The 27,077-nt window shown below is 38.8% G+C and overlaps 1 protein-coding gene across 2 annotated transcripts; it reads left to right on the forward strand.

Moving 5' to 3' along the window:
• Positions 1-1,097: 1,097 nt before the first annotated feature.
• MLH3 (mutL homolog 3) lies at positions 1,098-27,077 on the forward strand. Of its 2 annotated transcripts, XM_065871947.1 has the most exons (12): positions 1,098-4,380; positions 6,791-6,889; positions 7,593-7,678; positions 8,415-8,519; positions 9,556-9,628; positions 14,179-14,250; positions 15,531-15,642; positions 16,654-16,813; positions 23,721-23,744; positions 23,850-23,928; positions 25,843-25,994; positions 26,955-27,077. In XM_065871947.1, exons 1-12 carry the CDS (start codon positions 1,098-1,100, stop codon positions 27,075-27,077), a joined length of 4,368 nt encoding a protein of 1,455 aa, XP_065728019.1. The 2 variants fall into 2 exon arrangements, with proteins under 2 accessions (XP_065728019.1, XP_065728020.1); XM_065871948.1 differs by lacking the exon at positions 14,179-14,250.

The following is a 27,077-nucleotide window of genomic DNA, read 5'->3' on the forward strand; positions in this document are numbered from 1 at the left end:
GGAAATCGTTGAGTTGGGTAGCAGTCGGAATACTTATTAAACGTTTACCTCTCATTTTTTGCCAGCTGCAAAGTTCATGATGTTAGAAATCGTCAGATCTGCAATTATCGCTCTGATTTTACCGGGTTTGAAAAACTAGCCCTACCACTTGCGAGAGGTCCCCCCCATGCTGCTCTCAGCTGTGAAGGGAGGGGACCTTTAATTGCACTATAATCTTTTTTTTTTTACCTGTCAGAAAACTTAAAATCAAGTTTAAACAGCCCCTTGCCATCATGATTATTGCCAAGGTAGTTTGAAGCCATCTGTAAAGACCAAAATACAAAATAATAGTAAGGGCCTTCTGAAAACTTATCAAAGTAATACATGAACAATATTTAAAAATCAAATACAGAACGGCTTACAATGACAAGGAATTTTCCTGTCCTATCCTTTTACATTCTTAGTCTGTTTCCCCTGAGATAACTACATTTAGCCAATAATAATAATTACTATTATTAATCTTAATCTCTTCTTGACATAATTTGATTTTATTTCCTCTTGTTCCTTCACCCTAGTTATTACAGTGTCTTAACACTTCATTATAAGTTTTTTCTAAAAGTCATGGTTATTGTGTAATGTATAAATGTTATGAAACTAGCTTGGACTTTTTTTTCATGAAGAATTTCTAGCTAATGTTTCTTAGTGTAATTTAGGCATCTGTTTTTGGTGAAGTGATTAGCATTTTGAACATGTCTTTGCAGGTCAACTTCAAGTGTGATTATGATTTCACTTTAGGGCATATGGGATTTAGAGAGGAGCAGTAAAAATTATGAAATTATGAATGCTGTTTTGGATGTTAAAATCACTGCACCAAACAAGAGCTGTGTGATCTGCCTAGAGATCAGAGCTATAATTTGTTTTGTTTTACAATGTGGTTTAGTAAGAGATTTCATTTACCTCAAATATTTCTTTATAAAGCTTGAGAGAAATGGTTGATGCCGTGTAACTCCGAAGCTTTAAATGTGTGTGTGTGTGTTTTGTTTTTCCTCCCGTAGGCAATTATTTCCAGTCAGAAAAGGGAACCAGTGCCTGGCTTTCTCACCAGCTTTCTACCTGCCATGATCAAGTGCTTGTCAGTTGAAGTACAAGCCAGGTTGCGTTCTGGTTTGGCTATATGCTCCTTAGGCCAGTGTGTTGAGGAGCTTGCCCTCAATAGTATCGATGCTGAAGCAAAATGTGTGGCTGTCAGGGTAAACATGGAAACCTTCCAAGTTCAGGTGATAGACAATGGATTTGGGATGGGGAGTGATGACGTAGACAAGGTGGGAAATCGTTATTTCACTAGTAAATGCGACTCTGTACAGGACTTGGAGAACCCAAGGTTTTATGGTTTCCGAGGGGAGGCCTTGGCCAGTATAGCTGACATGGCCAGTGCTGTGGAAATTTCATCCAAGAAAAACAAGTCAATGAAAACTTTTGTGAAGCTGTTTCAGAATGGAAAAGTCCTGAAAGCTTGTGAAGCTGACTTGACTCGACCAAGTGCTGGGACAACAGTCACCGTATATAACCTATTTTATCAGTTACCTGTAAGGAGGAAATGCATGGATCCTAGACTGGAGTTTGAGAAGGTTAGGCAGAGGATAGAAGCTCTCTCACTCATGCACCCTTCCATTTCTTTCTCTTTGAGAAATGATGTTTCTGGTTCCATGGTTCTTCAGCTCCCTAAAACCAAAGACATATGTTCCCGATTTTGTCAAATTTATGGACTGGGTAAGTCCCAAAAGTTAAGAGAAATAGATTTTAAATATAAGGAGTTTGAGCTTAGTGGCTATATCAGCTCTGAAGCACATTATAATAAGAATATGCAGTTTTTGTTTGTGAACAAGAGGCTAGTTTTAAGGACAAAGTTGCATAAACTCATTGACTTTTTATTAAGGAAAGAAAGCATTATATGCAAGCCAAAGAACGGCTCTGCCAGTAGGCAAACGAATTCAAGTCCTCGGCATCGGTCTAACCCAGAACTCCATGGTATATATGTAATCAACATGCAGTGCCACTTCTGTGAGTATGACGTGTGCCTGGAGCCAGCAAAAACTCTGATTGAGTTTCACAACTGGGATACTGTTTTGGTTTGTATTCAGGAAGGAGTAAAAATGTTTTTAAAGAAAGAAAAATTATTTGTGGAATTATCAAGTGAAGACCTTAAGGAATTTAGTGAAGAAAATGAGTTTAGTTCATTTAGTGCCACTCTTCAGAAGCAAGTGTCCTCCGATGAGAAGTGTGACCAGGTCAATTTCCAAGAAGCATGTAATAATATTTTGGATTCCTGTGAAATGTTTAATTTGCAATCAAAAGCTGTGAAAAGAAAAGCTCCTGTAGAAAACATAAGCACACAGAATTCTAGGGATTCGGAAGCTATCAGAAAAAAGACAAATGATTCATTTTTGTACACTTACAAATCCGATGGGCCAGCCCATAGTAAAATGGAGTCATCTTTACAAAACGAAGATAGCGCTTGCTCAGAGTCAAGGATCTTAGAACAAGAGACAGCTGAAGCATCAGAATCAGGAGCAAATGAGAAACATAAAAAATCTTGCTTGGAACTTAACTCTTCAGAAAATCCATGTGGAGCCAGTTCAGAAATGTCTGCAAGCCCTTTTCAGACACTTTATCACTTTGAGGGGAGTGGAGAAGGTCTAGAAATACAGAAAGTAAGTACTACTGCTAATGGCATGGCTGCCAACATCCCGAAAGAGAATAGAATTCAGAATCAACCAGAGAGATTTAAAGATGCTACTGAAATGGGATGCCAGCCTCTGCCTGTTGAGACAACATTATCGGGAGCACATTGTGCTCAGAGAGAAGAGAAAAGAAAAGAAGAACCTAGTAATTGTGGAAGAATAAATGTTTTTAGTTATGGGCAAGTTAAATTATGTTCCACTGGTTTCATAACTCATGTGGTACAAAATGAGCAAACTAAATCAACTGAAACAGAACATTTATTTAAAAATTATGTTCAACCTGGTCTTGTGAGTGCCAAAGAAACATTTGGAAATAGAACATGCCATTCATTTGAGACTCCAAACACCAAAGATTTAACCACCACTTTAAGTAAAGAATTTGCTCAACTGCCCAACAAAAGATTGTGCAGAACAAATGTAAGTTATGGGCTAGAGAACAAACCTATAGCAACTTATAAAAATTTTGCTGTTTTTCAGGAAAGTAGTAAAAAATCGTACACAGGTTGCTTACTACCTGACACATCCTCTTTCACTCGGGGTAGACATGGTTCAGATGGTAGTGAGAAAACAGGTAAGTTGATTTGTTCTGCCAAACCCATAGCTCATAAGAAGCTAAGCTTAAGTTCACAACTAGGATCTTTAGAGAAGTTTAAGAGGCAATATGGGAAGATTAAAAATCCTCTGAATACAGAAGTGGAGGAAAATATCACTTTAGAAATCACTACCGATCTCAATCCTCAGGTTGAACCTGACATTCTGTGGAAAGACAAAAACCACTTAGACAACTCTGGTATTTGTAAAATCACTACTATGAAACATGATGATTCAAATAGTAGTTGTCAACCAGTAAGTCACATGTTTTATTCAGAAAAGTTACCATTCTCCAAGGAAGACAGTTGTTTGGAAGAACAGATGCCTTGCTTAAGAGAAAGCCCTATACCTCTACAGGAGTTATCTCATTTTAACAGAAAGCCTTTGGATGTTGAGAAGTCACCTGAATCACTAGCCTCTAAATTATCCAGATTGAAAGGCTCCGAAAGAGAGACTCAAACAATGGAGATGACGAGTCATTTTGATGAACTTTCACAATCAGATTCCAGTAGGAAAGACAGTGACTTGTCCAGTGGGTTAACCCTAGATTCTTGTAAGTTATTTAAAAATGAGCATAAAAAACCAGAAAGTGGCAACATCCCAATGTCGGACTCTGTCACACAGGGTAATCCCTTCAATAAAGACAGTGAAACATATTCTAACAATACAACAGAGAACTCTGTGATGTCAGAAACTCCTTTAGTACTGCCCTATGATCATTCTACAGTTATCGGTAAGGATTCAGATGTTCTTATAGCTTCAGAACAACAGATTGGAAGTCCTGACTCTCCGAGTCGAATGTTAGTGAGTCACGGAGAAGATTCCACAGCTGGCCAAAATGAAACTTGTTGTCAGAGTGAGGAATCTATAGCAAGAACTTGTTCTGAAAATGAAGAGTCCAACACATGTTCTTTGGATTGGCAGCAGCATTTTGATGTAGCCCTGGGAAGAATGGTTTACATCAACAAGCTAACAGGACTTAGCACATTCACTGCTCCTACTGAGGACGTTCGGGCTGCTTGTACTAAAGACCTGACAACTATGGCTGTGGATGTTCTACTTGAGAATGGTAAGTATATGGTGTTCACTGGCATGAATGCTTTGGAAGGTGGGAATAATGGCTAAGGAGTAAGGTAATCATGTTCAAAGAGATTATCTCAGCAGATAGAATATTTTGAAGCTTAATTATAAAATGTATGTGAAAATTCTCCAGGTCTATTATTATTTAAACATAAAAATACAGTGAAAGAATGATACAGAATGGAAGTGTATGTATATGTGTCTATGGGTGTAGGTATGTGCAAGAGGGTGAGACAGTTTTTAATGAAAATGGTGCTATTGATAGTTGAGAAGATCTACAGTGTTTCCCTACCCCACTTTCCCCTCTCTCCCAAACACACAACTCTCTAAGAAATTGGTCTTTAAAGGCACCTGCAATGCCAGCGTGGTATTTTTCTGGAAGTTGCTCTCTGCAGCTCCCAGGTAAAGGGCCAGAATGATCCTGTAATCATCCTAGGTTTCCCAGGAAAATCTAGGGCTCAGTACAGTGGTATATTTATAAACTTTTTTTTTTTAAAGAAAAAAACTTGACCGTAAATTTTGGGGAATATAGTTTAAGTATGTATTTTTATAATCATACTTTGCAAATGTACTTTATTATAATACATATGCTAATAATCTTGATCTGTATGAGTGGCTGTTATTCAGAAAGACAGTAATGTGGCTTTTAGATCAGACCACAAGGCCACATTGGGGCCTAGGCTAGGACTCTGAGTTCCCAGGTCTCAGTCAGCATTAAAAGTGACATTGCTTTGGCAGCGTCTTGAGAGCCAGATGTTGGGAGATGGTAAAACTGATTTCCATCTGGCAATAATCTTGGTTTTGCATCAGGATGATAAACACTAAATGTTCATCTGTATTAAAAGTCTTGAATGTTGCAAAAGAATGTAAATAGTATGAAGGTAATTGCAAATTAACTTATAATTTCTCCCTAGGATAAGTATCTCTAACAGGAGGCTCTGATTTATTTAAGGTTAAATAAGGCTTTTATTTTTCAATGGTTTCCAGTTTTTTTCCTTGTAAAAAAAATAATCACTGTAGTAACTTTCAAAATATTAAATAGAAGAAAACCCTTTTCTTCAGTACTGCTCCTGAGACTAGCAGACGGCTCGTACGTAAAGACACAAGTGTTTTTCAACGTATGTAGTTTTGTATCCTGATTTATAGTGAATGCTTATCAGAGGTAAATCTAAGGCACTGGCACCTCATCTTCCTGAAATGCAACTGCTTCTGATATGGTGACAAAAAATAACTGGATCACATTAAACTGAGATGGTTGTTGCTAAAACAAAGGGGGGCAAACTTGGCTGCCATGCTCAACCTAAACATCTGCTATTGTTAAACAAATCTAGATGTGTAAAACACTTCAACCTGCTCAATGCCTGCGTTAGCAAGTCTTGTGGTGAACTTTTGAGAGTCATGTTAAGTCAGAGATTCATCATGAAAAATTAAGTAGTTAGGGTCTAGAAACTAGTTCGAAGAAAAGATGGCTTCCGAGCACCCTCCATTCACGGGGAGGAAATGGCTGGAAATGGCTGGTGCGAAGCAGAACAGTAGGACTTGTTGAACCACCCAAAAAACATCACATGAGATGAACTGTTAAGAGGTAAATTTAATTGGACAGAAGAGAGGATCTATAAAGGTAATTTTAAGGAATAGTGTCAAGTCTTCAAGCCCTGGTAGTTTTTTCTTTAAAATGTCTTTAACGCTGTCCTTTCTGTTGATAGTGACACAACCTTATTTCACCTCACACTTTACTTTTATCATTCTGAATTTATCTCTCTCCAGTTTTTGTCCAACACGTTTATCTTTTTGAAATAATAGTTTCATCATGTTTTGCCCCTGTTCAAAACTGTCAAATTCAACATTGTTCCTAAAACTCAAATCTTATCATCCTTCAGAGAGGAGGGTAGAATTTGGGCCAGATCTTACTGGATTTTGGAATTTAAGTTGTGAACCTTTCATTCATTCATCTATTCACTTATTCACTCATTTGCTGGTCATTCACACTGTGTTTGGAGCTGCCACATTGCAGATTAACTGGCTTTGCTTTCAAGAGTCCACAGTCTATTAGGGAGGACAGCCATCTAAACAATTATAATATGATGAGATAAATGTTAGACACACACTGGGCACACACACATATAGAGAGACACATATATTGGGAATAAGAGGCATGAAAATTGGGGATCTATTCTTCCTCATTCTGTCTGATATAGATGGCTAATAGGACTAAGCATTAATGCAGATTCCTAAGTTAGCAGAATAATTTCATTAAAGAACTTCTGACTCAATCTGTTGTTCAGTAGTCTGCCTTATGTCTTAATTCAGTTTGTGCAGAAAGAGATTTTATGTAACTTAATTTTTTACTAGTTTATTTTTTGAGTTCAAATGTCTAGGTTTTTCTTTTTTATATTTAGGATCTCAGTACAGGTGTCATCCTTTTAGAAGCGACCTTGTTCTTCCTTTCCTTCCTAGAGCCCGGGAAGAGAGGACTGTGATGAGACAGAATAACAGAGGTAGGGGCATTAACAGAGATTGCCAGAACACCTAGTACATACTGTGCCACCTAGCTTAAAGAAAACAAAGCAGGGTTGTGTTATTGAGCTTGATCAGTGCCAGCTGTGCCTTCCTGGAACCAGGAATTCCCCACAGTCCTGTTTAACAGCAGAACTAAGTAATTCAGTGCATGCATTTAGATCAGAAATTACTTTTCCAGACGAGGTCAATACTGTGTGATCATGCAGTCTGTGGTGCCTTGTGATTGAGAAAATGTTTCTTATTTGTAAAGATTGGAGCTGAGTCCATATTGCATTAGTTTTATATAAGCAAAATTCTTATCTGCAAAAAAAGCTACAGACATTTATCATTTTTCTTTTCTTCATTTCTAAAAATAGATAAGGTATATTTTTACCTAAAAGAAGTGAGGCTACTAATTTGAACTGGTTTTTCTTCTGGACTTGTATTCTGAAATATCTGGTGCAAATAGTTTGGAGAAAAAGCTATAGTGCCAGAAGATACAGTCATCAAGTTTAGTTTAAAAAGTAACAGATCAAAACAATTTAGAGATACAGCAAACGCTGCACATTTGCAGTATGTGGGAACAATGTGTCTGATCTTTGGTCTTGAGGCTGCACCACACCAAGCATGAGACACCATTCACCATTCACCCACTTCCCTGAGGCTCTTGATGCCAACTTTACTTGTCCCCTTTTGCTGTAGCTACTGGGGACGGCGCTGTTGGTCCCGAATCGCTTCAGTCTTTGTTCTCAGAATGGGACAACCCAGTATTTGCCCGTTATCCAGAGGTAGGTCTGCAGCAATTTTTCTTTGCTTGTTATTTAAAAATTTGAATTTCATTTAAATTGGGTATGGACACGAATGACTATATTCATTTGTAATTATGAATGGCAAGTGAGCATGTTTCCAAATAATTTATTTGGAAATTAATATTTACTGTAGAGAGGAGGAATCAGAATTCACAGCAGTTTGGAAGCTCGGACATTTTGGGTTATACATGTGTAACCACTTTGTGAATAGTGAGTGTGTTTACCACTCTCAGAAACCCTGACTTGCAGCTTTGGCAAAGTATTTAGGGTGGTGGTAATAAAAACTGTTATCATTAGGTAAAGCAGTGAATCTGCTAGAGGAACAGTTCACCACTGGACCTGAGTATGCATCCTCTCCTCAGTGGGTTATCACACAATGCGCTTTGTGTGTTGTAATACAGGTGTAGCGTATATGAGCATTTGTTACTGATTCATCGGTTAAGATGTCTTTAAGGACTTGCTCATGAAGCGCAGGCAAACTGTTATTCTGAAAGTATTGGTGTTTGTCAGTAATTTTCTGTATAAGCAAAAATTATTATTTAAGAGTAATAATTCATAAAGCCTTTTGAATTTTTATAAGTTTCCTGAATTCAACCCACCTCTAATAGGTTCTGTGAAAATGAATGTTTGTAAAGCACTTTGAGATCTTGGGTAAAACAGTTCTGCAGACATAAAAGATTACAGTGTAAATGACGTTTGATCTGGGTCTTTCTAGGTTGCTGTTGACGTTAGCAGCGGCCAGGCTGAGAGCCTAGCAGTTAAAATTCACAACATCTTGTATCCTTATCGTTTCACCAAAGAAATGATTCACTCCATGCAGGTAAAAGATTGACTGTAAAATCTCATTAAAATATGTGTGTGTATATATATATATAAAACCTAAGCTAGACTAACTCTTGTGAAATTGGATTTATTTGATGATATAGACCATCCTGGTCAAGGCACATGTGTTCTTTTTAATCTTACTGAAACTTTTATCATCAGAAGAAAAAGCGAAGGATTAATTATAATTACAAAGATAAAAGTGTCCTTTGTAGTGTGAGCAGGTTTGGAGGGATGAATTATGGATTCAGGCTCACAGTTTCAAGGATTATATATTGACTTTCTATACTGACAATAATTTGTATTTGTAAATCAACCAAGTAATGTAGAGAAATTGTCCTTAACTGTGCAACAATGCCCCTTTTTAAATGACCCTCTGTTGTATGAGGCTACAAATGATATGGCTTAGGAGACCCCAGATTGAGGAGTTCCATTAACAGAAGGGACCCCTTCTCTCATCTGCTTTTCTAGTTTGCCCTCTCTCTATGCCACTCAGGCTGTCTTCATCTCCTTATTTTAAGTATGGAAACAAATTAGGAGGTTAGACCGATCTAGGCAGAGCAGAGCCACCAAGGTCTGAAGCCACCGGTGGCTTTTAACTTACAGCTTTAATGGACTAGCTCCTACAAGATGGGTTTCCTTGCTTTTGCATACATTTTCCAAATTTTTTTCAGACCTATTTGTTAGCAATCTCTGGTCGTATTAATAAATCTCTAGTCATATCACCTGTTAATAAGAGTCATTCTGTTGGGAACATTTCAAATCTACTTGCAAGTTTTATTAGCATTAATCCTCTTAGATGCCTCAGTCTGTTTCCTTGTAGTCTCTCCTTTTGTCTTCTGATCACTCTACTTGCCTATTCTTTTTTCCTTCCTAATGACTCCCTCAGGTTCATCAGCACCTGTCCTCAGTCTTAGATATGAATGTTATAATGCAAACAACTTTAAATTAAGTACAGTTTTGTCTCTCTCTATGCAGATAAGCCTTTGTTAATCTTTATTTAGTATTGTACCACTTATTTGAATGTATGGCAGGTTCTCCAGCAAGTGGATAACAAGTTTATTGCCTGTGTAATGAGCACTAAGACTGAAGAGAATGGTGAGGCAGGTAAGAATGAGGTTTAGCCTCAGTAACCAGCTGGTCTTCTTTTTTTTTTTTTTAATTTATTTATTTATTTGTTTGGTTTTTTAATTTTTGGCTGCGTTGGGTCTTCGTTGCTATGCGCAGGCTTTCTCTAGTTGTGGTGAGCAGGGGCTACTCTTCGTTCTGGTGCATGGGCTTCTCATTGCGGTGGCTTCTCTTGTAGTGGAGCACGGGGTCTAGGCACGCAGGCTTCAGTAGTTGTGGCTTGCGGTCTCTTGAGCACAGGCTCAGTAGTTGTGGTGCACGGGCTTAGTTGCTCCACGGCATGTGGGATCTTCCCAGGCCAGGGCTCGAACCTGTGTTCCTTGCATTGGCAGGCAGATTCTTAACCACTGCACCACCAGGGAAGCCCCAGCTGGTCTTCTGACAACCTCCTTTTAAGGTTATTTTTTTAATATACGACACAGTTTCAATGATTTGGACAGATTAGGAAAAACCAATCTAAATTAATATTATGAAACAACAGTTTTAAAGTACATTTAGTTTTATATACATAGACATGTATATACATGTTAAACTATTAAGAGTGGTTACCTTGGGAGTGCGAATGGAAATGGGCAGAGGGGAAATTTCATCTTTTACTCTTTAAATATTTTATAGTCTTTGACTTTTTAATAATGTTTTAATGTGTTCCCTTTATAATAATAGAAAGTTTATATGATGAACTCTGATAGATTTATCAAGAGTTACATATAATCTCTTGGTGACCTGCTTTAATAAAACAACAAGAATTTGTAAATAATAACATTAACTCATTCAACAAATATTGATTGAGTGCCTATTGCATGCCAGGAACTGTGCTAGGGATACAATGGTGGGAGAAAATATTCATGCAAGAGAAACAGATAGTTACACAAACAATTAAAATTTTAACTCTAGTGTTATGGAGGAGAGAAACAAGATGCTGTAAGAATCTGTATTGGGAGATTTGATTTAGTAGGGAGGTCAGGGAAGGTTTTGTGGGTAAAGTGAGATCTGAAGTATAAGTTAACTAGGTAAGGAAAGGAGGGAGGAGTATTCTGGGCAGAGGGGATAATATGCAATTTGTGCTTTCCTCTCCTTCAGTGATAGGAAGCAGGGCAAGCCCTTCCTTGTGTGAGAGCAGGAGACAGGCTAGACAAGTAGGTGGCGGCCAGATCTTAAAGACCAATTACAAGCTTTGTCTTCCTCCCAACACCAACTGGAAACAACTGGAGGCTTTTTTATTGTTGTTTTCGCAGCGGCACATGTCACATCACATTTGCATTTTGAAAACACTGTTCTGGCTGCAGTGTGGAGCCTGGAGCGCGTGTCGAGATGGAGTCCCAGTAACTGCAGAGAGACTGTTAGGAGGATGTTGCAATATCTAAGAAATGATGGTTAGCTGGGATCAGGGTGACCTAGAGAGAAAGATATTTAGGAGATAAAGTCAGCAGGACTTGGTGATGGAGTGGATATGGGGAAGGTATATCAAAGATGACTCCTGGCTTTCTGACCTATGTAACTGAGTGGATGATGTTGCAGGAGGACGAGGTTGGAGAAGAAGCAGGCAAGAAGGGTGAAAATCATGAGTTCAGCCTGAAACCCCTTTGAAGTGTTCAAGAATGTGTCAGGAATATTACAGGTCTAGGATGCGAGGAGCATTCTGACATGGAGATCTAAGTCCGAGCTGTCAGCATAAAGTCAGTCACTGAAGTCACGTGTATATATTTTATCACCTAGAAGAAGAATGAAGAGTGAGGAGGGGAAGAGAGATTCTGAATCTAGAGTAATTCCGCCATTTAATAGCTGGGTAGGAAAGGGTGAACCAGCAAGAGAGGTTATGAAACAACAGAAATAGGAAGAAAACAAGCAAAGGTTGTGTTGCAAAGCCAAGACTTTGTACTAAGTGCTGCCGAGAGGTTAAGATGAGGACCAAAAATATCTGCTAGGTTTCCAGACAGTGGAGGTCAGGGACTTCAGACGAGAGCTGTTTCAGAGAAGACATAGGACAGGAGAGACTCCAAAATCTGTGACATGGAAGAGGGACTAAGGAGAGTGAGGGTGCGAGGCTTTTTTTTTAACTGGGAGACTCTCGAGCCATTTACAAGGAATGCTTGATCCTGTCAGGCTCTGGAAAAGGCCTGAGTGGCTGAGTCCTGAGCACCACTGGAGGAGGTGGCTCCCGATGGGTAGACCTGCAGGCGAGAGCTTCTAAAGTTTGAAAGCAGTTCATTCTCTTTGTACTTCAAAATATTCTTTTTTTATCTTGTTTACAGTATAAATTTATTTAGTAAATGTCATCACAGATCAAAGGTAAAGTAACCAAAAGTTTTGTCGTAATTATCATAAATATAGAATTAATGAAGGTCAAATTCTAGTAGTCTTACTACTTCTAGAAAGGGAATAGATTGTCTTCTAAAGTTTTGATTACCTGGAATTCTTTGTTGTTTAATACCAAAATCTCTACTAATGGCACCTGAGACGGGTGTAGCCACAAAATCCCCAGACAGTTAAATTGCTCTTGAGATTCTGGATTGTTACGGTATTGGTTAGCTGCCATCAAGGAGTACTTTTATATAAAGAATTTTTCGAAATCAAAATGTATTTTTATTGTTGTTCACAAATACCAAAAGCAACCTATTCCTATAATTGAGTTACTTTTATTTTAATATTTGCACATATTTTTAATGGATAAATATACTATTGTTTTACATTATTGTGAAATTAATGCCATATAATGGCATTTTTTATTGCATGTTTCCACCTATAATAAAATACAGTTGTTCAGTTATGATCCTCTAAAGAATAAGGATTCATTCATTTATTCTGTAAATGTTTACTGAGTGCCTGTTATGTGCCTAGTGCTATTATACATGCCAGGAATATAACAGACAAAAATCCTTGCCCTGATGAAGCTTCTATTCTGTTATTTTGGAATATCAAAAATACAGCTCTGACATGAGTAAATTACCTTCATATATTCTGCTCCATTCAATGAATGGAAAATATCATGAACATTTTGTAGACTATAAATCATTCCTCCAGAGTCAGGTGCAGGATTGATTTCGTAGGGTCCCTGACTCTTGGTGATTCACATTGGCTCAGGTTTTGAGTTTGAGGTTACTCCCTCATAATTTATTATTTATTCCATTGTTCTGCCCAATACAGGATGTTCAGTATTCATCACAACCAGCTGCAACTCCTCCTATCCTCAAAGGAGTTTAAAATTCAACATTTTGGGGCCTGTTCTGTGGTTGAACATGCTGTCAGAAAAATCATAATCTTTTTATTTTTCAAGTCAGTAGCTCTAACGCCATGAATTTGATGGTGTCATACAAACAATTTTTTTAATCTTTAGTAGAAATAGGAAAAACAGGCATTATCTAGTTTGATCAAATTCAAGAGGAGAACTTTTATTTCAATATAATCAGTAACAATAAACCTCAACCCTTTGGCCAAAAGTAATAAAATTACAAGCTAAAAAGATGTACTAATGTAATAGAGGATCAGTCCTCCTGTCAGTGCGAAAGGGATTTATTTCCCTGTAGGTTTGGCTTTGGGGTCAGGACATTCTGCTTCTCTCTTGCACCTGAGAGTGCAAAGCCTTGCTACTCAAAATCAAGGTCTGTAAATAACATCATCTGGGAGTTTGTTAGACTCGCACAATCTTGTGTCCCACCCCTAACCTACTGAATCAGAATCTGCATCTTAATAAGATCCCCAGGTGATTTGTCTGCTGTTCAGAGTTTGCAAAGCCCGAGTCTAAAGCAAGGCAAACTGTGGCCTGGGGGCCGGATCCAGCCATAACCTGTTTTTGTACAGCCAGGGAGATAAGAATGGTTTTTACTTTTTTTTTTTAATTGACGGGTAGTTAATTTACCGTGTTACATTAGTTTCAGGTATACTACATTTTTAAATAGTAAAAAAAGAGCAAAGGAAGAGTTATATTTTTCGACACATTAAAATTATATGAAATTAATATTTCAGTGTCTGTAAAAAGTTTATTGGAACACAGCTACAATATTCACATGTCTATGGCGGCTTTGGTTCAGAAGGAATATTTGAGTAGTTGTGACAGAAACCATGTGTCCCAAAAGCCTAAAATATTTACTGTGTGGCATTTCACAGAAAAATATTGCTGACCTCTGATCTGAAGTGTAGTAGAATGCTTCATGGGTTCTGGGGCAGCTTGCGAATCAAGGTCAGCTGATTATAAAATGTGTGGTTTAATGATCCTTCATTGTATCAAATTTGAATTAATAAAGCAAAATCAGTATTTAAACATTGAGAATGTAGGGCTTTCACCATGTTTTAGAAATGAAATACTAATGAACTAAAGAGTTTTTCATCAGGGATACATTTGTTTTAGTTTTTCCCGTAACTTTAACTTTTTAGGAAATAAAAGATACAGTTGTTATCGCTCAGTCTGTATGCTTCTCTTATGCTCATGTTGTTAAATAGTTTGAATTAAGCTTTTTCTCCCTCAACACAACATGATTATTTTAATCTTGACCTGAGAATTTGAAACCCGGTGGTGCTTGCTGGTCTTCTAGGTGGAAACCTGCTGGTCTTGGTGGACCAGCATGCTGCCCATGAGCGCATCCGACTGGAGCAGCTGACCATTGGTAAGGATCTGCTGAGGACTAGGAAAGATTCGAGACTCCCCAGCAGAGTTAATGTACCTGAAAGAGTTTTTCTAACTGTGACTGTTGTGAAAAAAAGGTGAATCGTACCTTTTAAAAAATGAAGCTGAAAAAAAACGGTAAAGAAAAAATGAAGCTGAAGCCTGCAGGTATGGCTTCTTTTATAATTGAAAGAAGGCAGTAGTTCACATTACTAATTCAAACATGTGGGTCTTAACACATGGTCAAAGGTGTATTTGCTGTATCCTTATCATCAACACTAAAGATTAGGCTACTTTATTACAACTTTCAGCACAAAGATATGCCCCTCCACATGCCCATGTGATCTTGGTTTACCTTCACAGTTCATCAGGCAGAGACTACCAGGCAGCTCAGAAGGCCCAATATATTGTTTTTATTTTAAAATTTAATGTGTTTTTGAATAGGTAGTATAATCCAATAGGCTCAAGTCTGAAAGGTACAAAAGGGAATAAAATAAGGTCTCTTTTATACCCTTGCCCTTCATCCAACCTAGTTTCTCTCCCCAGAGGCAACCTGTATCGCTAATTTGTTATGCATTCTTCCAAAATCAATCTGTGCTTTTTAATCTTTGCTACCCATTTTTCTCATATGAGGCAGTCTGTTCCCCAAGGTGTAAAATACCAGAAAAATCTTTACTCCTGTGGTCAAGTAATAAAAAACCCAAATGTTGTAGAGTTAGTTGAGGACCTAGGGAGGTATTTCATGGACTAGAATGGCAGTGACGTTACTTCCATGTTCACTTTTCCTTATAAAATGAAGACCTAAGAGTTGGGAAAGATACAATAAAAAGTATTAGAAAAACTTTCTTGCTCTAGGCCCTGGACCATTTGAGAATAGTACTGACTGGTTCTCTTCAGAGCCTGGGAAATCCTTCTGGAAGAATGAGGGAGCCTTCTTGAGCCACTGGGTTGTGAAGTAAACCCCTTTTATCTCCCCAGTAATCCGTATTAGTCAGCCTCTGTTACTGAAACCACATTTGTTGACTATCTACAGGAACATCGCTTTGTTCATTTGAATGTAAGATTAAGTCTTATATTTCTTATTTAAGAAAATACTGCGAAAATGAATAAACAAACTAGATATTTACTGGTTTGACTTTAATAATGGAAATTCAAAGCCTAAAACTGAACATTGAACATGCTGCTAGGCATTATAATAATTCCATGACTGTGTCTTCGTTTTTATCTGAATCTGGAAGACTTCACTTCCTGCTCTTAACCCATTCATCTTTCTCTCAATAGGTTCCTATGAGAAGCAACAGCCGCCAGGCTCTGGTCGAAAAAAATTACTGTCTTCCACTATAAGTCCTCCACTAGAGATAACAGTGACAGAGGAACAAAGGAGACTCTTATCGTTAGTACCACCACGAGGTTGTGATGTTGCTAATGTACATTCTCTGGCCAGGGTATAAGCATAACTATTGTTGCTTATCTCAGTTGAGGCACTGAGACCAAGAGAGGTTACATGACTTGTTCAAGGTCATAACAAGTTTTAAGTGGTGGAGCAGGCACTCAGATGCAGGTCGTCTGACTCCAAATGCTGTTCTTTCCACTATATCACAGCTATTGAGTATAGGATAGAGTTTCCCTGATAATTTTTTCCAGCAGTTGGCTTACAGTACTCTTACCATTTCTTGGAACGGTCAATATTTATGCTGTGCTGTTTCTGAAAGTGAAGTTACTGCAGTAATTGCTTCCATTCTGCTTTGCCTTGGTACATTCTAGATTCTTAGTTTTTGTTACCATAATCATACTGGCAAGAAAGTAAAACACCAGGCCACAAGGAGGGGGCAAATCATACAATGAGTCACAAGATAGGACATTTTCCTACTTCGGGGTGGCACAAATTATTGGAAATAAAAAAGAGAGAATTGTCTCTAAATTTATTTAAAGTTTGGGAATATGCCACTGCCAATAAATCTTTTTCCCTGGGGTATAATTTATATTAGAGGCAGATCCATTTATTTACATTCCGTTAATTAGGACTTCTCAGTTCCTCCCCGCTGTTAATTATCTCCCTGCTTTTAGTGCTGATTCAAAACATTCTTAACCCTTTTATTTGTGCCAAACGTCTTTAAGTGCCAGCAAGGAGAAGTTAGCAATTCCTCAGTGAAGAATAAAACATTTAGGAACAAGACATAGAAACAAATTGATTCTCTCAACGGAAAAGAGGAAAAACAAAATGAAGGTTACTGTAATTCAAAAAGGAAATTTGATAATAAAATCTAAATAAACAACCATGAGTGTGAGAAAAATATTGTACGTTTTAAAGCTTTTGGCAGCTTTTGAGAAACTATCAAGCATTTGGAACTGATACTGAAATGTGAATGAAGTAATTCTTTTACATTTGAGGTTCTCTCTTTAGGTGTTACCACAAAAATCTGGAAGATCTGGGCCTTGAAATTATATTTCCAGACACTAGTGATTCTCTGGTCCTTGTAGGAAAAGTACCACTCTGTTTTGTGGAAAGAGAAGCCAGTGAACTTCGAAGAGGGAGATCTACTGTGACCAAGAGCATTGTGGAGGTAAGACACAGCTGCAAAAGCCGAGAAAACTGCTGAGTGCTAATAACCTCCTACTTTGTTCAGGAATTCTCTATATTCATCTTTTATTCAACAAGCATTTATGAAATAACCTGCTGGGTGCCAGGTGCCAGAGATTCAAAGATGAATTAGCTCAAGGTGAGGGAGAAGGACATTTAAATAATTATACTATAATGAAATTTGGCCAGCAGAGGTATGTTCAGAAGTGCCATGGAAATACAGAACATTTACTGTGCCCAGGAGGGTGGAGGTCAAGGAGACTATCACAGAAAAGCATTTGTTTTTTTGTTTGTTTGTTTGTTTGTTTCAGGAAAAGTCTTGTAGAACAGTAGGAGCCTGCCAAGTACAGAAGAGGGGATAAGGTCATTCTAGACAGAATAACAGATATCAGAGACTTGAAGCAGATCCCGTGCTTAGGGAACTACCAGTACACATGGCTCGAATTAAGATACACACAAGGTAGTGGTGGGCCTAGATGAGGCTAGATAGGTTGTCAAGGCCAACTCATAACGGGATTTACCATATTCAGCTGAATAGTTTGCATTTCATCCTGTAGGCAGCCAATGAAGAAGAGCAAAATACACTTTAGCACTGCATTTTAAATACTTTACTGATGTGTTTCGTTTTTTTAAAACAATTTATTTTGTATTTGTTGTCTTTTCTTTCCTCCTTTCCTGTTTTCTATTAGAGTTTTCTTTATTTCTCTTTTTTTCCCCTCTACTGGTTTAGCAGGGGAATTTTAGCTTGCATATATAACACAGTTTAAAGGTAATTTGTTCTTCTGCTCTCTTCATAAACCGTACACAAACCTTACCACCCTTTCTCTTGTACCACTTTTCTCCCATCTTCCATTTTGTTGCCTGTTTTAATTCCACCTTGTCTTTAATTCCCCTGGTAGACCTTAATTTTATAGTAAATGTTTATTTAGCTTAACCAAGATGTTTTCCATTCTTTGCTCACTATTGCTTCTTGCATCCTATTTATTCTTTGTGTTGTTTTCTTTTCACTGAAGTAAATCTCTTAAAAGTTCTTTTGTTAAGAGTCCATGAATAAAATATCTTTGAAAACATCTTTATTCCACCTTCACATTTGCATGATTGTCTAGCTAAAAGTAGAATTCCATTTTCTTATTTATTCCTCAAGCATTTCAAAAATATTCTATTACTTCTGACATTCTATTTTTGCTACTGAAGTCCATTGTCAATTTTATTATCATTACTTTGTAGGTAACCTGATTTTGTCTCTGGTTGCTTTTAAGATTTCTCTGTCTTTGGTGTTCTGCCATTTCCCTATGATATATCTTTGTGTGGATTTATTTTGATTTCCTTCTTGAGATTCATCTTACATATTCAATTTGGAAAATATAGTTATTATCACTTCAAACATTGCTTCTTCCCCCCTTCTCTCTCTTGCCTCCTAGAAATGCTATCAGATGTCTACTGGACCTTATCATTCTATTCTCCATGTCTTTGGCCTTCTCTTTCATATTTCCCATGGTTTTATCTCTCTGTGATGTATTCTGGGAAATTTCCTCATTTATCTTCCAGTAAACTAAGTTCACTCTTCATCTACTGTTTAATTAGGTGTTTAACTTGTCCACTGGGTTGTTTATTTCGATGACTATTATTTTTTTCCAGAAGTTTTATTTGGCTCTTTCTCAGATCTATCTGTTCGTTTTTCATGGTGTCCTTTTTTTATTCATTGTGGTTTCTTAACTCCTTCTTTAGCTCTTTCTGTTTGGAGCACAGGAAAATCCACATCAACTCAGTCTATCATTTTTTCCAGAAATCTGAATTACTTTAGTAATATTTAAAAATAAAAAGTAGAAGATAGATTTAGTGGATAAAGTGTGGGATACATGGATATAGGAAAGGTTTGAGGTAGAGAGCAGTTGAGAGGCTAGTGCACTGGAAGTAAGACAGTATGAAGATTTGACTAAGTCAGTAGCAATGGGAATGGAGAGGAGGGACATATTTGAAAGGTAGACTCAAGAGGACCCTGTGAGCAAGAGAATATAAAAGAGATAAAGGAGAAAAGATAAGTAATGATTCTGAGGGTTCTCACTCAGATGACTAGAGGGATGGTGCCGTTGACAGAAAAAGGAAACAGAGGAGAAGTACACCTGGCTAGGGAGTTAGATTATGAGCCTTAGTTTAGACACATTGAATGTGCCTTCAAACGGAGATGTCCAGTGGATGGACAGACTTTGAGATCTAGCACTTGGGAAAGAAGTCAGGGCTGTAGTATCTATTTGGGGGTTAACAGTATACAGTTGGCCCTTGAACAACATGGGTTTGAACTGTGCGGGTCCACTTATACTCGAATTTTTTTCAAAAAATACACACTACACTACTACAGGATCTGCGGTTGGTTGAATTCCCAGATGTGGAACCGCGTCTACGGAGGGCTGACTGTAAGGTTATACAAGGATTTTCTACCGCACAGAGGGTTGGTGCCCCTAACTCCTGTGTTGTTCAAGGGTCAACTGTATGTATTTTGATGATATCAGAATCTGGAGAAGGGTCTAACAGACGTGCAGTTGTTCAGGGAGAATACGTAGAAAAAAAGAGAGCCAAGCATGGAGGCTGTGGAACACCAGCATTCAGGGTGTATATGTTTTGGCAAAGGTCCAGAAAGCTACTGCTGAAAAGAAGAGACTGTAAAGGATGATTGAAAATATTTGGTCAGAGAAGGAGGAGGAAAACCACGGAAAAGTAATATTGCCACAGCCAAGGGAAGTTTTAAGCAAGAAGGGAATGGTCAACAGTGGCCGGAGAGTAAAGCCTGAGGAGTTGGATTTGTCTGTCAGGGGACACTGCCTGCCTTGTGGAATCTGTTCCTAGGGGTGGGCAGGGGGTCAGGAGTGAGGGAAGGGAGAAAGGGGAGCTAAGGAGCCCTCTCTTTCCAGGACTTCGGCTACATACCAAAGAGATGGGGGCGACAGCTAAAGGTTAAGGGTGTCAGGAAGTGTGGGGCAGGACACAGGTGGAGGAAAGGTTTTTGTTTCTTTTCAGATGGGAGAGACTTGAGCATGTTTGTAGTCTAAGTGTGAGAAGACATTTGAGAGGAAGAGGCAGCTAACATGCCAGCCTTGGGATCATCTTGACTTTACCCTTCCCAGAATTGCCCTTTGATCAGACCACCTCTGCTTGGCTTTCAGCAGCGCTCTTTTCTCCCAACAGAGCTTATTTTCTCCAAGGCTCCTCCTCCAAATTGTCTTAAATCCAAGAGATAGGATCTGTTAGAATCTTTTATAGTAATTCAATCCTTAAGTATTTAATGAGAAAATTATAATGAAAACTTTTCCTAAAGTGACTTCAAAGAGTACTGGCAAGAAGTTTACCTCAAACTGAAACAAGGCTTATGGTTTCAGCAAGTCTTGATTATATTAAGTCAGGCTGATCAGGAGAGATTTTGTTGATTCTGAAAGAAGCTGGAACAGTTCTGGTATCTTGAAAAAGCGGTAGTTACTTGGATCTAGCAGTTGAAAGATCACTAAGACATCTTTCTGTAAAGTTCTATCCTCTAGCCTAATGAATGAGCCTTTTAAATATTAAATTATCTAGCATTAGTGTTCAATTTGAAATCGAACATTTGAAATATGAAATGAATAGAGAATAAGATCCATTTCCCCTTCTCCACGCTTACAGACTGATGTTTTACAAGTCCCAGATACATAAGCACAAGAGAGAAGAGCAAAGAAGTTAGGTTTGATCTGTATCCACACTAAACTTTGTTAGTGGGCCAGGTACTACGAGACATCTTTCTATTTAGGTTTGTTTGGGAAAATATGTGGCTTTTAAAAAATACATAGTATCTACCAACTAGCTCTTGGTAACTGTGCTCATTTATAAGTATGGTGGACTAGTCTGTAAATGAGGCAGGGAGGAGAATTTTCTTTTTTGTTTTGAAGTTTTAAACTTTTAAATTCTTTTTATTTTTATTTTTTTAATTGGAGCATAACTGCTTTACAATGTTGTATTCTGCTGTACAATGAAATGAATCAGCTATATGTATACCTATATCCCCTCCCTCTTGGACCTCCCTCCCATCCCCCTCCCCCATCTAGGTCATCACAGAGCACCAAGCTGAGCTTTCTGTGCTCTATAGCATGTTCCCACTAGCTATCTGTTTTACGCATGGCAGTGTATATATGTCAATCCTAATCCCCCATTTTGTCCCACCCTCCGCTTCCCACCCCCCATGTCCATATGTCCGTTCTCTACATCTGTGTCTCGATTCCTGCCCTGCAGATAGATTCATCTGTACCATTTTTTTTTCTAGATTCCACATATATGTGTTAATATACAATATTTGTTTTTCTCTTTCTGGATTACTTCACTCTGTATGACAGACTTTAGGTCCATCCACATCTCTACAAATGACCCAATTTCGTTCCTTTCTATGGCTGAGTAATATTCCATTGTATATATATATATCACATCTTCCTTATCCATTCATCTGTTGTTGGACATTTCGGTTGTTTCCACGTCCTGGCTACGGTAAATAGTGCTGCAGTGAACTTCGGGGTACATGTGTCTTTTTTCTTTTTTCAACATCTTCATTGGAGTATAATAGCTTTACAATGTTGTGTTAGTTTCTGCTGAATAACAAAGTGAATCAGCTATATGTATACATATATCCCCATATCTCCTCCCTCTTGAGCCTCCCTCCCACCCTCCCTATCCAACCCTGCCCATTTTGAATTATGCTTCTCAGGGTATATGCCCAGCAATGGGATTGCTGGGTCATATGGTGATTCTATTTTTGGTTTTTTAAGGAACCTCCATACTGTTCTCTATAGTGGCTGTATCAATTTACATTCTTACCAACAGTGCAAGAGGGTTCCCTTTTCTCCACACCCTCTCCAGAATTTATTGTTTGTAGATTTTTTGATGATGGCCATTCTGACTGGTGTGAAGTGATACCTCATTGTAGTTTTTGTTTGTTGTTTGTTTGTTTGTTTGCGGTACGCGGGCCTCTCACTGTTGTGGCCTCTCCCGTTGCGGAGCACAGGCTCCGGGCTCCGGACGCGCAGGCTCAGCGGCCATGGCTCACGGGCCCAGCCGCTCTGCGGCATATGGGATCTTCCCGGACTGGGGCACGAACCCGTGTCCCCTTCATCGGCAGGCGGACTCTTAACCACTGCGCCACCAGGGAAGCCCTCATTGTAGTTTTTTTAATTTACTTTTATTTATTAATTTTTGGCTGCGTTGGGTCTTTGTTGCTGCGTGCAGGCCTTCTCTAATTGCAGCAAGCAGGGGATACTCTTCATTGCAGTGCACAGGCTTCTCATTGCAGTGGCTTCTCTAGTTGTGGAGCACGGGCTCTAGGCATGCAGGCTTCAGTAGTTGTGGCTTGTGGGCTCTAGAGTGCAGGCTCAATAGTTGTGGCACATTGCTCCATTGTGGGCTTAGTTGCTCCACGGCATGTGGGATCTTCCCGGACCAGGGCTCCAACCCGTGTCCCTTACATTGGCAGGTGGATTCTTAACCACTGCGCCACTGGGCAAGTCCCTCATTGTCGTTTTGATTTGCATTTCTCTAATGATTAGTGATGTTGAGCAGCTTTTCATGTGCCTCTTGGCCATCTGTATGTTTTCTTTGGTGACATGTCTATTTAGGTCTACTGCCCATTTTTGGATTGGGTTGTTTGTTTTTTTGATATTGAGCTCCATGAGCTGTCTGTATATTTTGGAGATTAATCCTTTGTGAGTTGCTTCATTTGCAAATATTTTCTCCCATTCTGAGGGTTGTCTTTTCGTCTTGTTTATGGTTTCCTTTGCTGTACAAAAGCTTTTAAGTTTAATTAGGTCTCCTTTGTTTATTTTTGTTTTTATTTTCATTACTCTAGGAGGTGGGTCAAAAGAGATCTTGCTGTGGTTTATGTCAGAGTGTTTTTCCTAAGTTTTCGGGAAGAGAACTTTCTGAGTCTGGTTTAAAAAGAAGTCTATCATGTTGTAATCTTAGGAAGCTAATTTTTTTTTTTTTTTTTTGCCGCACCGCTTGGCTTGTGGGATCTTAGTTCCCCAACCAGGGATTGAACCCAGGTCCCAGCAGTGAAAGCTCTGAGTCCTAACCACTGGATCACGAGGGTATTCCCAGGAAGCTAATTTATACATAGCCATTTCTAGGAGTAAAGAAATCCTGTGTTTTCTTATAAAGAAATTATTAAATATGCCATATCTCAGAACAGTTTTTAACCTCCAGAGGGTAAACAAATTAGTAGCACGAAATAGTGTCTGCTTTAAATTTCTTTAGTCCTTTTGTAAATGTTAACATCTGCAGGGATGTTACTATTGAAAAGGCTACCCTAGGGACAGAGATATGCAAAGGAGGAGAAATTTCTCAACAAAATGCCTCAGAGAGTAAGCTTTTTGACCTGAAGGGAATTGTCACACACAAAAAAAATGCCTGTGGGAACTAAGTGACTACTTATTTTTATGATATTTAAACAAGTGTTATACTGAGTGCATAGTTGTATTGACGATTGTCGTGTATTTATTCTGTTTATGTGCAGTATTAAACATGTTCTAGCTAAGATTATAAATGCAAACAGAGAGCCTCTTAGTGAGAAACCTCCCTGCTATTCAGTTGAGTCATTAGGCTACCAGTTATATAACCTCATGAGTTGATGAGCTATCTCTGGAGAAAGCTTCAGTAGCTAAATACATTCTCCATTCAGTAAGAGTTCTTTCAGTTGTCTTGGTATTTCGTATTCAAAGTGCCTTACAACAAGTAAATTATTTGCATCTAGGTGCTATATTGCTGGAATTCTTTTCTTCAAGAGGCATATTTTAAAGAAGAAAATTGGAATATTTTGTAAATTATCAAAGGGCTATTATAACATAGCAATCGATTAATGCCTGTTTTCCTTTTTCTCCTCGTAGGAATTTATTCAAGAACAATTGGAGGTAAGCTTTTCTCTTATTTTGGGGTTTCACACAGAGACACCGCACACAGAAAGCTCCATTGTCCCACTTGCTTTTCCATTAACAAAGGATGTGTTTATGCATTAGCTACTCCAGGCCACAGGAGGCATCCAACGGACTTTGCCACTGACTGTCCAGAAGGTGTTGGCATCCCAAGCCTGCCATGGTAAGACTCTTGACACACTAGCTATTGAGTGCCTTTGCGTGCTGCGTGCTGGCCGGGTTCAGCAGTTATGAAAGAAGTAGAAGACACGATTATCACCTGCCTCTTGGAGGGTTCAGTTTGGATCAGGAAACAGTACACTAAAAATGAACCCGAAAAAATTACTTTTACAAAGCAAAATACCACCATATATATTGGACCATAATGCAGACTGACTTATATGAGTGGAGCAGTAACTGCATTTTTGAGTCAAGTTTTGAATGAGCTGTGGGACATGGATTCAGAGGAAGGGAGAGATTACTACAGGGGAGGAAATAGCCTGTGCAGAGATCCAAAGGCAGAAACAAATTAGTTATATGAGAAGCAGCAAAGAATATCAGGAAATTAAGCTGGTGAGGAAGCACAGAAACCTAGAAGGTCACAGCAAAACCTTTAGACTTTATACAGAGGGCAAGAATCATTGAGGGTTCTTGAGTAGCGCAATATGATAAAATATAGAAAACGGTATTGGAGGAACTTACTCTAGGGATCATGACAGCCACAGAATCCCCTGCAACTATCATTTGACCATGGTGGGGTGTCCACTCCAGACACCCTCCCTCCATTTGATCTCTCCCCATCAACCTTCTCCTCTCTTCACTTCCTGTCTTTTCTGGCTTTGTAACCTCAGTCGCTCATTAGTTTGTCTCCTGTAAATATCACAAACTCCTTCCCCCCTTTATCCTATCTTTACTCCTCATATTACTCCATCCCCAATTTCATCATCTCTGCCTTCAAAGTGTATCTTAAATGTCTCCGATGTGATCGGTTTCTACTGCCGCCTCCCTAGTTCTTGCCACTGTTGAGTCCTCTGACTTAGTCTCCTCACATCTATTCTGGCTCCCCTTCAAGCCATTCTTCCCTCAACACCCAGAGGAATCTTTTTGAAACATTCCTCTGAGCATGTCATTCTTCTACCAAAAGCCTGACAATGACTACCCATTGCTCATAGGATGAACATTTTATTCTTTACCGTGGCCTGCAGGGGTCTTCATGGTCCAGCCTCTGCCTGCCTCTCCAGTTTCTTCTCACATCCCTCTCCACCTTGCCCTTCACATTCCAGCCTGCTTCTTTGGTCTTGGTCTTGTGTGCTAAATTCTGCGCTTGCCTTTCTCCTCTGTCTGAAATGCCCTTCTGCGCATTCTTCAATTAGCCATGTTTTTCTTAACCTAAGATCTCAGATTAAATATCATTTTGTCAGGAAAGCCTTCCCTGAGCCTCCTAAACTGGGTTTGGTCTTCCGGTTATATATTCTTCGATATTCTATATTTTATAGTACTTATAATTTAAACTATTGTGTAACTGTTTAATGTTTGTCTCACCTATTAGATTGTAAGCATCATGGGGGTGCAGGGCATCCATCTCATTCACTGCCTGGCATACCTCCAACACAGAGTATATACTTAATAAATATTTGTTGACTGAGTGAATTAATGTATGCATAAAGGCAGTTTCTGACAATATGAGAGTTTAGAGTAAGAAGATTATGCTAGAAATAGAAAAAAGCAGCAAATAAAATGGACACTGTAGGGAAACAATTAGAGATCTTGGTGATAGATTGGCTCTGGATGAAAGATGACCTTGATTTCACAAACCTAAGACGTAGGCAAAAATATTGCTCTCGCCTCTTTGAAAAAACTCTGCAGGCGAAATCCTAACAAGTTAAGGGATGCCTGCTACAGGGATTAGACAGACAGTGACTCCATAAGGAAAGGCTGAGCGCAGGTCTGTCCTGAAGCCAATTTCAAGCAGTATTAAAGTCACATGAAAGGAGCCTCAGAACCACGTTGCTCTTCCCAGATATTTGGCTCTGACCCAGGGCCAGCACCGGTTTCCCACCGTACACACCATACCCTCTTGTTTCTGTCTTTTGTTTAGGGGCCATTAAGTTTAATGACGACCTGAGCCTAGAGGAGAGCTGTCGCCTTATTGAAGCTCTGTCCTGGTGCCAGCTGCCTTTCCAGTGTGCTCATGGCAGGCCCTCCATGCTGCCATTAGCTGACATTGACCACTTGGAGCAGGACAAACAGGTGGAGCAATGACTAACAGGAGACTAGCTCCTATTAACCGAATGTAATCTGTCTTAATCCTTTCCCAATTACGAGAGTTTTGAAAAATATGCATTGGAAGTTTTCTTGGAAGTCTCACCATTTCATCTTCTAGCTCAAATTCAAAATGGAGTTTAGGCTGAACTATCTCATTATACACATGATGCCTTTGTATTTTTTAAGTTTACCACATGTACAGACTGATGTATCCTGAACATTTGTTGCCTACGGGCTCTAGGTTTGATAAGATGCAGAAGTTCTCTCTGGGGCCACAGAAGGTTGCTAGAAACACAGCAAATTCACTGCTGGCAAATGTAGCCGAAACAGCCAGTTGCTTGATAGTACTTACTGGAAATGGTAGCCATCTCCAGGGATCTCTAGAGTAACGATTTGAGGACCTCCAGGCAGGAGACCAAGCTTAGGACATTTCACATTATGCTTTGGCCCTGATAGCTCAGCAGTCCAGGAACAATGATGTGGATAATGCAATAAAGGCACCGATGGTTTAAACGAAAGAGCATTTTCTGTCCTTGTTATAATCTTAAATGAAACAGAACGTGAGAGCATAATAGGAATGTCTACGTTGCCACTTTCCAAAATCTTTTATTTTGCTTACCTTTCCTGTCAAGGGCTATAAAGTCTTTTCTCGCATGGAGTTTTCAGGTACTAATGTTTTCTGACTCATCTAGTACATTTTACTCCATTAAGAACTTTTTGTTTCATATGACAGTGAAAAAAATGAAAAAAGTTTTGTCTCCATTCCCAAATAGATGTGCCTCTAGACTGAGTTTTCAGTCCCATTTATCCTAAGGAAATCTATAATCTTTTCCCAATCCAGAAATTAGAAATCAAAACTGATTTGAGTAGCCATAATTAGGAAATACTTATATGCTCCTTGGCTTTTCATACTGCTAATTGGAGTTATTCTCTTTCTTCCCATAGATTAAACCCAATCTTGCTAAACTTCGCAGAATGGCTCAGGCCTGGCATCTCTTTGGAAAAGCAGAAGGATGTGATACAGGGCAAAGCCTGCAGGCATCTGCGCCTCCTTGTGAGCTGCCATGA

This window comes from Phocoena phocoena, chromosome 2 (assembly GCF_963924675.1).
Source record: "Phocoena phocoena chromosome 2, mPhoPho1.1, whole genome shotgun sequence".
Lineage (NCBI taxonomy): Eukaryota > Metazoa > Chordata > Mammalia > Artiodactyla > Phocoenidae > Phocoena > Phocoena phocoena.